We start from the raw sequence: 15,153 nt of genomic DNA, 5'->3' as shown, positions 1-15,153 counted from the left end.
GAATTGTTTGCCTTCTCTAAAGGTGGGAGAGGGCTGTCACTGGAAATTCTGTGGGTTGCTTGAAGTCTCATGACAGCGGATCGGTTAGCTGAAGAAATCTACAGGCGTTTGATGGAGTTCTCTGCTCCGTGGGGCTGTCTGTGGTCGGGAATAAAATGTAAGTGTCGTTTGTCAGTTTTCTTTAGCCTTTGTTTCAGTAGCCTGTGGCGTCCATGAAGTTATTTTCAACAGATCTACTGCTTTTATTTTTCTTTAACTTTTTCTATGTCCTTTTTTCTTTAAGGATATTAAAGTTTTTAATTGGACTACCTGGACTACTTGAACCATCAGGATATTGGGAGGAAATCCAGATTTTTCATTTTTAAAGAAACTCTAAATGTATGAGAAATTTACAGAATGGAGAACGAAAAGGTACCTTTTTAGCTTCAGTACTCATCCTTGCAGTTTTAAATGCAACATCATCCTGATTTAGCTCCATAATTTTTCAATATCCAATATCTTACTAATGCCGCACCCTTTTTTGGTTATCCTTTTTTGGTTAGCCCCTATAAAAACCCAGAAGGAAGGGAAATTTAATTTTTGAAGAGGGGAAAATTACCCAGGATTAATCTTTCTAGTTTTTTATGATTTGGTGGAAATTTCAAAGAGATAAGTAGAGAGAAAAGGTATTTTTAAGAATAATAAAATTTGTTAGTTGCTTTATGATATTTCTGAGAATTCTTGAACAATAGGAATTCAGAAAGGGCATTTGACATGATTTGAGATTGGATTTCCTGTTAAGATAATTTTCTACCAAACCACCAGTTTCTTTTAACTATAGGGGACACTGTCAGTGGGGGGGTATCTTGATTGATGTCCAAATACTGATAGGTTAAAAAAAAATGAAATATGCAAATTTCCTAAAAGTTTTAGATAGTAGTCAAATAAGAGAATTGCTGTTGCTTCTGACGGTCAGAGGCAAAGGACAGCAGCCCTGAGAAAAATCCCCTTCTTGGATCAGCACCTCTCAAGTACACCATCAGGGGAGGGTTCCCCCCGCTTGGGTCCATCACACTGACTTCCATGTAAGGGCACCATAGTTGGATGGAGGAGATTCAGATTCAAGTCCTGTGTGACCTCTCTCAGCCTGGGTGTCCTCTTCTGTAGAATAGGACTACAGGATTGGATGAAAACACAAATGGAAAAGCACTTGATAAATCCTAAAGAGTCACAGACATATAAAATAGTCCCATTAATCTTTGTTCCTAAAGTCACTGAAGAATTAGTGAGCCTCTATTCTTTCGCTTATTGCCATCCTAAGCATTTCCTTATAGATACAGATGTATTCTCAGTGTTTCCATTAAAACAGAACAGTTAATGCATAGCAGTGCAAGAGCGGGATTGACTGGTCATTGTACATTGTAAATTGTAGACAAACATCTTTTGTTGTTGTTGTTAATAAAAACATGATAATAAACATCCTAATCAAATTTTTTAAAAATAAAAATAAAATAGATACAGGTGGTAGGAATGTGTGAAGTCACCAGTGGCCAAAAGTACAAGAAACGTAGTCTCCATCAGTCTTAAGTATGAACTGCTGTTAATGTACCCCCTTGTTTCTCAGTGGCAGTCCAGCCTCTGCCAGGAACCAGCTTTGTGGTCTTAGGTAACTAATCTTACTTCTCTGGGTTCCATTTTCTCCATCTGTAAAGTGAAAAGGTTAAATATTCAAAGAGCAGACTTTTCTGGTCGGAAATGCTGCTCGTAGGCACTCTGGACTTTGCTCCCCAGTGGATTTTGCCAACAAGTCTGACCATATGCTAGCCCTCACCCTTGTTTCCTTGGCTCTCTGACTTTTCTTCATCAGTGGTATTTTATTGAGTAGCCACTGCATGCAGTCATTGTGCTAGATACACAGATGAATGGGACATGGTTTCTGCCATGGAGACCTTTACTTATTACAGTGTCATAAGTCAAAGTCACTCCGAGAAGTTTGGGATCACTTAAATTATCAGTCCTATTAAGGGAAGCTAAGTGAAAGGTATATGGGAATGCTCAATTTTTGCAACTCTTCTCTAAATCTAAAGTTATTTCAAAATAAAATTTTTTAAAATTATAAGTCTTAAAGTTTTCTTTTTAAATTCTTGGAACATAAGATGAAAAGTTTAAGTCCATGCTTTGTTGAAAAGTTAAAAATGGGAAATTTAGCTATTAGAATGGACAAGTGTCAAAGTGATCATTGGAATATAGTCACTAATGTAATCAACTCGACAACCTCACTAGGCATTTTTTCCTTAGCACTATTCTATTTATACAATTTCTAGAGTCAAAAGCTATCTGATAAATCCTTTTTTACAGTGGATTTAATAATTTACTTGTTTTGAACCAGGAAAATCTCTTTTTCGAGCCACATAAAAGGGGACTGGTGAAAACACCTCTGAAAGAATCCACCGCAGCAAATATAGTGTTGGCGGAGATCCAACCTGACTTTGGCCCTTTAACCACACCCACCAAGCCCAAGGAGATCTCCCAGGGAGAACCGTGGACACCAACAGCCAACCTAAAAATGCTAATCAGTGCCGTGAGCCCAGAGATCCGCTACAGAGATCAGAAAAGGGGTTTGTTTGACAACGGAAATGGATTACCTGAGGCCAGAGATTGTTTACATGTAGGTTTCAGAGGCCTGGGTGGAGACTGGGGGATTTGGGGAGCGGGGGTCTGGGGAGCAGTGTGAAGCTGTTGCAGAAGCACTAGCAGTGTAAAGCATCACCCCCCTCAGAGCCCTGGAGGGGCTTGGACCCCATCAAATACAGCCCTGGGAATTCTGAACCTGTGACTTACTTATGAACTTCTTCCCTTTCAGATCTGTCAAGCAATTTATCCCGGCTCCACACCTTTTCTTTCCAATTTTGTAGCTATGGAAGCAAACCATATGTATAAGTGTTAGTCACTGAGCGCAGATGCCCCCAATAAATCTTTACGAATAAGATATTATTTACATCTTTCTTTGTAGGAACACTTATCTGGAGACGAATATGAGAAATCCCAACCCAGTCGAAAAGAGAAAAGCTTAGGATTGTTGTGTCATAAGTTCTTAGCTCGATATCCCAACTATCCCAACCCTGCTGTGAATAACGACATCTGTCTTGATGAAGTAGCCGAGGAACTTAGTAAGTATGCAAAGAGCTCACCGAAATGGTTAATCATTAAAGGGACTTCAGAGACTTACTCCTTCAGGCCCACGCTCATCTAGCCAGTGTTTGTAATGACGCAAGGCCACACAGAAGTTATCCATCTGTAAAGCCCTATTAATTTAAGAATAACCGCATATAGTTTCCAGTCTCAGTTAAGTCTTAAAACAGAAGCAGAAAATCACAATGGAGATTGCTCTGACTGCATTTCGAAAGCTCTGAAGCTTTAAAGGGAGGCACCATTGTTCTATGACTTGTTTCATAAACAGCTACAACTCTGAGCTTGGGTCTTGTTTCTCACTCTGGAGCCAGGCTGTGGAATGGTTTCTTCACAGTTTACAATGAGGATCGGCCTCTGGGCATGGGAGCAGGGCTTTAGCCCTCCCTGCCATTCAGCACTACCCTGAGAACCAGTGCATTTTCTGCATGTTTTGTGTTTGCCAAAAGTTACTGTGTTCCCCTGCCCCCTTTCGCTCCTCTCTTCGTGGACTCAAACCTAGTTACAGCTAAAAAGGAGTCTGTGGCAAACTTGGTATATACCTTTGGAGTCATGAAAATACTATAATCTGAACCTGTGAAGAGATATACAGGATATTTTAATATATAGCTATCACCCCGGGAAGAAAGTCTTGTCCTTCTCATACATGTTTATACATATCAACTTTATTTCATATTTTAAGAATATGCCATTTAGATTCATGTCTTCACATACACTTCATTGTAGCTATGGAGGATGTACCCTTTAATTCAGCAGGTATCTACTGATCACCTATTATGTGCCAGGCAATGTTGTAGCAGCTGGGATGACATTGGTGAACAGAAAGACAAAATCCCTGCTCCTGTGGAACCTGCTTTCTAGTGGGGGCAATAGATAATATGCAAAGGACATAATAAGTAAGTAATTATGATATATGTTAGAAGGTAATATGTGCTATGGAAAAAAGAAAATGTAGGCCAAGGTACAGGGGGATCCGGAGTGCTAGGGGTGTGCTTTGCAATTTGAAATTTAATTTTAAATGAAGTGGTCAGGGCAGGCCTTGTTAAGAGGGTGACATCCGAGCAAGGACTCAAAAGAATCGTGGGGAGCTATGAGGACATCTGGGAGAGGGAATCCAGCCAGAAGGAGCAGCCCAGCACAAAGGCCCTCAGGCAAGGGCATATCTGGCAAGTTCCAGAACAGCAAGGAATCCCAGCACCTTGTACCTATCATATGACAGCTGTATATGTGTGTGTGTGTGTGTGTGTGTGTGTGTGTGTGTGTGTGTTGGGAACTAATATAAGAAATGGAGTGTAGAGTGTGGGAGTTAGAGCACTGTAGACTTGATTTTGCCACTTACTGGCTCTGTGCCTTGAGGTGAACAGCTTAGCCAGCCTGAGCCTCTATCTCCTCATCATTAAAGTGTGGATAATAATGCCTACCTCACAAGTTCAGGGTAAAAATGTCCTAAACCTGTATGGCGCAGCGGAAGCCCTCAATAAATGTCACCTTTCTAATTCATATTAACTATTTGTGCCCTTGGAGAGCAGGGGCATGCCTTTCTCATCTTCACACTCTTTGTTGAGCATAAATAAAGTTATATAATCCAGCACCTACTGACTAGTAATCCCTGGAAGGAAAAGGTATTCAGTTCTATCCACATTACAAAATCTGATCCTAGTAAGGTACAATTGCTCGTTCTTTGCAGACGTTGAGCGCCGACGCATTTACGATATCGTCAACGTCCTAGAGAGTCTGCACATGGTGAGCCGGCTTGCCAAAAACAGGTACACTTGGCACGGCCGACACAACCTCAACCAAACCCTTGGGACTTTGAAGAGCGTCGGGGAAGAGAACAAGTATGCCGAGCAGATTATGATGATCAAAAAGAAAGAATATGAACAAGAGTTTGACTTCAGTAAGAGTTACCGTATAGAGGATCCGATCATCAAATCAAACACTGGCCAAAATGGACACCCAGACATGTGTTTCGTCGAACTCCCTGGAGTGGAATTTCGGGCAGGTGAGAGCTGCTGTTGAAAAGCCCAGGCGGCAGAGCACCTCTGGGAGGTCTAAAGAAGAGGTTCCTTAGGGAACCACGCTCAAAGCTACTGCTGCTTTTAATGTGAAAATGCTGCACATCAACCGTGGGATCAGGTTGTGGTATTTTTAGCCTGGTTACTTTAGAAAGCACTTGTCCCTTCATAAATTTTAATTCTCTAATCCTCTTCCTTCTCCAAAGCCTCTGTAAACAGCCGCAAAGACAAGTCTTTAAGAGTGATGAGCCAGAAATTTGTGATGCTATTTTTGGTGTCAACGCCTCAGATAGTAAGCCTGGAAATTGCTGCCAAGATTTTAATTGGGGAGGACCATGTGGAAGATTTGGATAAAAGCAAGTTTAAAAGTAAGTGGCACGACTGCCATGGACTTTTGGACCTACTCTTAAATAATAAAATCTCGGTTATTAACTGATTTCCAAATACATTTGTTATATAAACAGATCATATCTAGTTAGGCTTTTGTATCTTCACTTCTCCCCAGAAGCCATGATGATACTGCTTTAGCTGACTTGTAGGATTCAAAGATACATATATAATTACTCTTATCTGACACTTTGGCTTATACAGTTCCTTAAATGTTACCTCCTTTGTTACTGTAACATTGTCTCCATTTTACACATGTAGAATCTGTACTGTCTGAAATCTAAATGAGCAGTAAGTTGTAAAGTGGGAGTGGTACCCAGGTCTCTGCTCTTTCCACTGACTCTCATATTTGAGGGTGAAAGTAACTTCTAACACCGTCCCCAGAAGTGACCTGCAGCACAGTTGGTTCGCCATTTTGAAAGTGGTTTTAGCCAGAATATCTGCTCTAAGTTGGAAAGAGACCGTAGATTGGGTCCCTAACACAGCTCTACCCTTGCCTCTAGAACAGACTTTGCAGGAACCCCCTCAAAGAGGAGTAGAGAGAGAGTGTGGAAAGGAGTGCTCAGCAGACACCTGAGGGTATTAGCGACCTCCAAGTAGGGCATGAGGCTGGCCTGGACATGGGTCATTCGGGGGACCCGGCTGACTGGTGAGGAAGAGCTGCCTCGAGCCACAGCAGAGGCTGGGGGAATGCCTGGGAGCTACCACACAGATCCCTTCCCATCCCTGTGAAGCTGTACTGGTGAAGTATATTAAAAGTATATGAAAGTATATTCATACATCTCCAGTGTCTCTATAAAGACAAAATGAATAGAGATTAAGGCAATAATGCTGGCAATGGGCTTGGGAGATCTGTCATCTCAAAAAACACATCCCGATACTACCGATGGGCTGCCCGCTTTCTCTGAGCCACCAGACAGTTTTCAGCTCTCCATTTCACTGGTTAGTCACAGCCCTGGAAACTATTCCAGGAACTACAGATGTGTAATTTCCTGAATCCCCCTGGGAATTCAGAACCTTCTGGCATGGCTATGAAAGAGGGGCTCAATTTGTAACTTTGTACTGTCAAGCTGAAGTAAAGGCAGACTTTTTGTAGCAAAACTTTTCAAGATATGTAAGGTTTATAGAATTAACAAATCTCTGCTTTTCACATTACATATGGACAGTATGAAAATTTATAAATTTTGATGGGCTATAGAATATTCCATGCTTATGTTATTAAATAAATCTTTTTATAAACTATCACAAGCAGGAAAGCAATACATTTATCATCGATGCTATATTTCTATTTGTTCATAATCCTGAATCCTCACTAGGAGATGCCCAGCAATGGTAAATTTTTATTAGAAAATCTGTAACATGATTCCCAATAGGGTGATCTCATTGAGTCACTTTTCCTTTTCCAACATGTACTTTTGTCATTTCAAAATTCAGTATCATCAGTAACTGCATCTTATCAATATTTAAAACTATTTTTTGTTGTTTTAATTAAAGCAGTGTCACTAGCATAACTTAAGAAGAGTCACATTTTTCTCTGACATTGATAGTTAGGATAGCTCTTTGAATGTACATGAAGTCCTTATGAAGCAAAGTCCTTTGATCTTTCATTATTCCATTAAGGGATGTATACACTTTTTTTCCCCCCAGCAAAAATTAGGAGGTTGTATGATATAGCTAATGTTCTGAGTAGCCTGGATCTTATCAAGAAAGTTCATGTTACAGAGGAAAGAGGCCGAAAACCAGCTTTTAAATGGACAGGCCCAGAAATCAGTCCAAATTCCAGTGGTATGTATTTGTTTTCTTTCATTCATTGCTTCATTATTTTGAATTAACGCACATTTGGAGATATTCCCCCTTTCCCTTCCTACCCACACTCCCACATGTAAAGAACATATATAAGTGATTGAAATTACAAAGATGAGTACCAATATGGAAAATTTAGCTCTTGGCTTCATCAGCAGCACAAGGTCCATAACAACTGCACACCTTGTGCAGGAGGTAGAATCTGTATGTGAAAGGATTTGAGAAAGTTGAAAGCATCACGAAGCATAAGATACTACTGCTGTCATTATTATGCTGTTCAGTGACCATAACAGAGTCTGTGCACATGGAGAATATGAAGTGAATTCATTCTAGTATCAATATTCTAGTCTCCATCTCAACTCTGGGATTCTGACATTTTGCGTTCCACCAAGATCCCCACACAGAAGTGCTGGCAAGTGGGAAGAACATGGGCTGTAGAAGCAGAGGGAGGCTTAGCTTCCAGTCCCAGCTCTGATACTTATCAGCCTTGCGGCCTTGGGCAGGTCACTTCTCCAAGACTGTTTCCTCACCCGCAAGTGGGAAGAATAGTGGCACCTTCGCAAGGTTATTGTGATTTTGGATATAACTACAGAGAGAGGTCCTTCGGTACAGGGATTCAGAGTGTAGGCTCTGGGCTAGACTGATCGGGTTCATATCCCAGGCCCACATTCTACAAGCTAAGAGACCGTGAGTCAATTAATGTCTGAAATGTCTCTGAAATGGGGATGCATTTCCTGAGAAGTACCTACCCAAGTTGTGGAGGGTGTCTTAGCATGTTCAGGCTGCCATAGCAGAGTACCATCAACTGGGTGGCTTATAAACAACAGACATTTACTTCTCACAGTTCTAGAGATTAGGAAGTCCAAAATCAAGGCACCAGCAGATTCAGTGTTTGGTGAGGACCTGCTTTCTAGACAGCCGTCTTTTCATTGTAACCTCAGGTGGTGGAAGGGACTAGGGAGCTCTGTGGGGTCTCTTTTGTAAGAGCACTAATCCTATGCAAGAAGGCTCCGCCCTCATGAGCATCTTGCAAAGGCCCCACCTCCCAATACCATCATATTGGGCATTAGCTTTCAGCATATGAATTTGGTGGGTGGGGGAGTGGAGAGGGACACAAACATTCACTCCATAGCAGTGAGGGTCACCATATTTCATCAGATTAAGTCTCCACTGATTCTGAGATGCACAATGTTTTATATATCAATAAGAAAGAAAAATCAGTAACAGTCACACTATAGCACCACTGGTTATAAGATGCAACGGCTTTCAGAGATGTTAAAGCGTGAAATATTATCTCAGAATTTATTTAATAAGATAAACAGGGTTTTGTAGGTGAAGCCCTTAAAATGGTATCTGGCACACAGTAGGTGCTCTATTAACTGTGGCCAGTTTAATTCCTAAAATCATTTTAGAATCACACTGACCTCATACCCCAGAAGGAGGCCGAACCAACCGTGTATTAACACACTGCCCTTTCCTGTTTCAGGTCTTGGCCCAGTGCTTCCTTTTGCTGCCTCTGATTTGGAAGGGAGGCGGTCTTCTAAAGAGAACTGTGCCAAAAACCTCTTTTCCACACGTGGGAAACCAAACTTCACTCGACACCCATCTCTCATCAAACTGGTAAAGAGCATAGAAAGTGATCGGAGAAAGATAAATTCTGCTCCCACTAGCCCTATCAAAACCAACAAAGGTATGTTTACAATCATGTCAGGGCTCTGCTCGGAAGAATTCCTTTTTATCTGACTTTTTAGCTTACTTGATCCCGCGGGACTTGCTAGAGAATTGTTTCAACTTCCATAGTCCCAAACCCACTTGAAGCCTAACTGTATATGAATTAAAGGATAAAAAGTGATTTGTGGGGTTTATTGTTTAATTGCTGGGTGATTTTGGGGGGCGGTGCATGTTCCTTTGACCTCAGTGATGTTTCATCTGTGTGAACATGTATTCTTTTGCTTTGACCAATCCTCTCCCCCACCTTCTTTTTATTTTACCAGCTGAGAGTTCTCAGAATTCTGTGCCTTTCCCAAGTAAAATGGCTCAGCTTGCAGCTATTTGCAAAATGCAGTTAGAAGAGCAATCAAGGTAGGCAACGCTCTTTAGTAACAGGATGCATTACTTTACGTTGCATCCTTAGGATTACTTATTTTACATAAGAATAGGCACTAGCCTTGGCAACTGGTGAGAGAATCTTTTCTATACGGAATGATTACAGAAACTATCTGCTAGTTTCATAAAAGCATAGCTTCAATCTGGGGCAATCTAAAGTGGTAGAACATTTTAGAGAACATGTTTCCATTGTATCATGATTTAAATCTTGTCTTTTAGTGACCCCAGAAAGAAAGTGAAAGTACAACTGGCAAGATCTGGGCACTGCAAACCAGTGGCCCCTCTGGACACTCCAGCAAATGCTGAGCTAGAGATGACAGCACCGTCCCTCATCCAGCCCCTGGGGGTGGTCCCCCTCATCCCCAGCCCATTGTCATCGGCAGTGCCCATGATCCTACCTCAGGCCCCTTCGGGCCCATCATATGCCATCTACCTGCAGCCTGCCCAGGCCCAAACGATGACGCCGCCCCAAGGCCTGAGCCCCACGGTCTGCCCCACGCCCTCTTCTAACGCTACGAGATCAAAAGGTTCCACCGATACCACCACAGAGAATGCAGCCAATGATGCACCAAAGTCCAGTGCCTCCACCAGGCCTGGAAGCTTGCTGCCAGGGCTGGAGCGACAAGGTACAAAGAACCGAGACAGGGAGCCTGCTGGAGAAAGAGGCTCAAAGAGGGCAAGCATGCTTGAGGACAGTGGTTCCAAAAAGAAATTTAAAGAAGACCTAAAAGGACTTGAAAATGTCTCCACAGTAAGTACAGCCTTGAACTGTGCGAAGCTTTAGGAGCTCCCCAGTTGATTAGGAGAGAATCTGGTGGCTTGTGAAATTTACCAGAGCAAAGAGCAGTCTCTCAGAAAACAGGGAACTGTTCCTTAGCATCCCATAATCCAAACAAGGCCTCAGACAGCTAATCCCCTTACTGGGATGATGGCAGGGACATTTTTAACCTTTGGAGGAAGGGATTATTTGCTCTCTTTTTAAAGCACCGCGGGTGGTTGTCCTTAAGTCCATTTCTCTGTCACACACTGGAATGCAAACACCTGCCATGAAAGTCTTAAATAATTTACAAGCAGCCGTGACCCCAAATGAATGGATGGACACATAGGGTCCCTTTAACTCCTGCTTTCTGAGTCATTAGTTGATGTTTGTTTGATGTCATGTAACTGGCATCTGCTGCCTAGAAGAGAAATTGTTCCCCCTGTTTTTACTTTCTACCTAAAATTCAAACCAAAATTTCTATTTTGTGCAAATAGAAAAATCAAACTTAGCTTGGCTAATTTTAGGTATATTTGATGCATTGGTTTCTAGAGATTTTGATGTTCTAGACAATTTTTTTCCTAGATGGAGTTTTATTCAGGAAGGAATGAACATTTATTGGATGCCTACCCACATACCATACAGCAGAAGTATTAGGCACTTTTACATACATTATCTCATTTTCCTCCCTTAGGACAATTATATATGAGAGACAGCATCACCAAATAAACAAACACCACTAAACGTGGAAGCAGAAGTTAATCTCTCATTTTGTCCCTGCTGTGAATTCAAGTTATTTTACTTCCCTTCATCTTGTTTTTCCACATCTATAAAGAATTTATTCTGCCAGTTTTTCCTGATCGTCTATTGGGTGTAAAGAGAATGTGCTTTGGATCAAACCTGTGCTCTGGATCAGACCAAACCCAGCACCTGCCTTTGGGGGTGGTTGCTTTTGAGCACTTGCCCCAGGGCCATATTACAGTTTTTGTGAGGTTAAGTGCATTTATTACATGATGTTTTACATAAAGGGGTTCGTGGTCCTTTTAAGGCACCGTAGAAGCTGAAGGGTATTATCTATAACTGTTGTTATTAAGGAGGCTTTAGAGTTTGTCAAATCTTCCCTGAGGATGGCCTCATGGTAACCATTCAAAACATCCATTATCTTAGCATAGTATCATTTTGCATCTAATATCCATGCTAGGGGGAAAATCACAAGGCTTCGGCTTGATTCGATTTTCTGGGAGGTCCATAATCTCTTTGAGCAAATGGGTATGATTTAATAATGGTCTCCTGTTGCTCACTTAGTTATTCAGGATTAGGGTTTTCACTGGATAGATTTTTCACGTCCCCTGCTTCTTTTTTCATCTCTGACTTCATTTTGACCATTTCTCTTTAGCACGGACTGAGCAGGACAAAGAAAGTGAGAGATTCGCGTGTTAATTCATTCAACAAACATTTACTGAGAATCTACACTTCTAGGGGTGGAGAGAAGACAGTATACAAATAAACACAAACGTATCAGGTAGTGAATGATAAGAAATATGGTGAAAATAAAACAGGATAGTGTCATAGGAAGAGGGGTAAGAGTGGTAATGTAGGCTCAATGAGAAGATGTGCAAGTTGAAATATGTCAAATTCTTTCATCCTGCTACTTTAATAGTTCTAATTTGTTTTAAAAAAAAGGAATTGGCATTATAGGTGAACAAATTTTGCGATGAATATAGTTTGTAGGAAATGGAAAAATAATTATTATTAGAGTATTAGAGGTCTTGCTGGAGATTTGAAAAGAGTTAAACCGGCAACCAGAAAAACTCGTACCATGAGAGAGTACGATTAAAGATAGCAATGAGCAGCTATTTGTAAAACACCTAAATCTACCCCTTAAAAATTCTTCTTTGCTGCAGTCTTTAAGGAACCTACTAGTAAAGATATTGAATAGAACTAAGCATCTAAGAAACAAAATAGAAAGTCTGTGGTACCCTTTAGCATTGTGGATTCTGACCAGACCTATTAACAGCTAGATCAAAGTATAGACTGTTGTTTTGACAATGGCGAGAAGAAAGATCCGGAGGAAGATAAAAGGAGGGCCCCTAGTTTACAAGAGCTGCTTTTTTGCTTTTACCAGTCCTGCTCCTGGTAAGACTGAGCAGACTTTTCAGGCGGCTCAGCCACCCATGTAGGCGCTCTCTGTTTGGAAAAGTACAATGATCAGCGGGCAAGGTGCAGACACACACAACCCAACACTCTGGCCATTTCGGTTTGGAATGTAACTTTATTCCCTAAAGCTTTTGCTGCATGACAACTGGGCATCTAATATGAATTAATCAGTTCTCTTTTTTATCTGTAATTTTTGAACCCTGGTGCCCTGCCCTTTCATTTGTATATTATAAGGGTGTTTGTTTGGTATCATTTGAACCTAAAGTACTAGGGAAAAAAATCTATAGTTGTATAATTCCTTTGTTCTAAATCAGGAGTCAGCAAACGTTTTCTGTAAAGGACCAGATAGTAAATGTTTTTGGCTTTGTGCGCCATATGGTCTCTGTTGCACCTATTCACTCTGCCATTGTTAAAAAAAAAAAAAAGGAATGCATCTGTAGACAATACATAAATGAATGGGCATGGCTATGTTCCAATAGAATTTTATTTACAAAAACAGCCAGGAGGCTGTATTTTTGGCCTATGGTTTGGCGTTCCCTTTCTGTAAATCAACATTTCTTAAAATGTTTTCCTTAAATACCAATACTACCGAAAATTTAGTTGCTGAATAACCTAGGAAATGTTACATGATGCCCCCTTGGAGAACAATGCATGCCATCATAAAAGTCCCTTAGAAATTCTGTCATAAAGACCGTTTTCCTTTGTTTAATTCAGAATTTACCAGACATATTTGACTATGATTCGCAGAGTGCCTGCTTGCATCCCATAGGACTAGAGTCCCTCAGAATATTCTTGGGAAATACCATCCCACAGAATTCAAGGACAATCAGATAATAACACAGCAGTGCCTTTACGGTGTCCAGCTGCATTAAACTTGTTCTGACAGTACCACATCATACCAAGAAGTCTGGTAGCAGGACTTAGGGCGTCAGTGGTGGGGGTCAGGGGGGATGTGCTGGGTAAATCCTGCCCTTAAGCAGGTTCAGTGCTAGCTTTAGGACACTTCCTAAGACCACAGATGGCATTTAAGAAACACATGGTTTGTATCATTCAGGACAAGCGTTGGAATGGGAAGGAGGGCTATTGTCTTCAAGGAGCCATTATAGCTGGCCTGTCCGTGGCCCATAACATTGGAGGCTTTAGTCTGATGAGAGAACCACCAAGGGATACTAGTCCCAGAAGAGGCGCTTGGCCATTTTTCTTCCGTATTTGTGTGTAAAATAAACGCTTCCTCCTTGTTTTCTAGACCTTGTTCCCATCAGGATACCTAATCCCTCTCACCCAGTGCTCAACCCTGGGGGCAGAGTCCATTTTGTCTAGTAAAGAAAGCTCAGGTACACTTTCCCCAAACCACAGGATCTACAGCTCCCCGATTGCAGGTGAGTGTACGTAAAACACTGTTCAAGTGTGGGTCATTCTCAAGTTCACTCAAGCCTTGTATGCTTCTCGGACAAATGCCTGTGCTTTTAAGATATTCTCCCCCCTTTTCTTTCCAGGTGTTATTCCAGTGACATCATCCGAACTCACTGCTGTTAATTTTCCCTCTTTTCATGTAACACCTTTGAAGCTAATGGTCTCACCAACTTCCGTGGCGGCCGTCCCTGTCGGGAACAGCCCGGCTCTCACTTCGAGCCACCCCGTTCCCGTCCAGAACCCGAGCTCAGCCGTTGTAAACTTCACTCTGCAGCACTTGGGCCTCATCTCCCCCGGTGTGCAGGTGTCTGCCAGCCCCGGGCCTGGAACCGTTCCTGTGTCTCCAAGAATAGAGGCTGTTAGTGTCACACCAGAAAATGCAGGCACTCAGCAAGGAAGGGCCACCAAGTACGACGTATCAGTCCTGGGCCAGAACCAAACAAATGGACAATCAGTTGCAGTGACAGGGGCACAACAGGTAAGAGTATTTCCATTTATTATTTTTCCTTAGGTTATTAAGTCCCCAGTGTCAACATCATGGGAGACTCACATTTGCTTTTCTCCTTTGAGAAAAGGAAAGGATGGGAGAGTGAGGAGATTAAAGGCCTGCCTTCCTTCCAAACCCAGGAAGAGTGCCCAAGGAGTCCGTTTTATGGGGTTACCATGAGCTTTTTGTCTCACCTTAGCAAAAATAATTGAGAACATGAAACTCAGGCAGGCTCAGCCGGCAGATTTCAGGGCATGCGAGGTTCCCATCATGTGACGTGTCCCTCCAGTACAGTTTTCTAAGGTTGCCAGGTGTACCTGTCTGCGTGGGTTTGACTCTTCTCCATTCTTCTCTTTCCAATCAGCCTGTTCCTGTGACACCCAAAGGGTCCCAATTAGTGGCTGAAAGCTTCTTCCGTACCCCAGGTGGACCAACGAAGCCGGCAGGCTCCTCCTGCATGGATTTCGATGGTGCTAATAACACCTCCATAGGAACTCTCTTTGTCCCACAGCGAAAACTGGAAGTCTCAACGGAGGATGTCCATTAATTGACAGATTTGGCGTCGTTTAATCTTCTAGACTTGTTTAACAGAGATGATGTCCTCAGACTGATTTGGAGAACACGTTCTCTGAAAATGCTGTAAATACGTTGGGAGTTTACTTAATTTCAAAACAGACACTTGTTTTCATACTTATATATATCCATACACACATATAAATATATATTTGTATTAAGCTAAGTTCGGCCATCAGTCCTACAAAATAAAAGAACTGAGATATATATTAACTTCTAGGGGGAAAGAGTTCGATGTTCCAGCTGTGCCTATACTATTATGCCTAATAACTGTGTTAAAGTTTACT

The 15,153-nt window shown here is 41.8% G+C and overlaps 1 protein-coding gene across 1 annotated transcript; it reads left to right on the top strand.

Moving 5' to 3' along the window:
- Positions 1–396: 396 nt before the first annotated feature.
- E2F8 (E2F transcription factor 8) lies at positions 397–14,840 on the top strand. The gene is made up of 12 exons (XM_059929591.1): positions 397–411; positions 2,369–2,647; positions 2,993–3,149; positions 4,856–5,170; positions 5,390–5,551; positions 7,218–7,355; positions 8,860–9,063; positions 9,368–9,455; positions 9,699–10,230; positions 13,640–13,772; positions 13,890–14,284; positions 14,658–14,840. Exons 1-12 carry the CDS (start codon positions 397–399, stop codon positions 14,838–14,840), a joined length of 2,601 nt encoding a protein of 866 aa, XP_059785574.1.
- The last annotated feature ends 313 nt before the right edge of the window (positions 14,841–15,153 follow it).

This window comes from Balaenoptera ricei, chromosome 8, assembly GCF_028023285.1.
Source record: "Balaenoptera ricei isolate mBalRic1 chromosome 8, mBalRic1.hap2, whole genome shotgun sequence".
Taxonomy (NCBI): Eukaryota; Metazoa; Chordata; class Mammalia; order Artiodactyla; family Balaenopteridae; genus Balaenoptera; species Balaenoptera ricei.
Note: the sequence above shows the minus strand (reverse complement) of the source record. Positions and strands in the feature narration are given on the sequence as shown.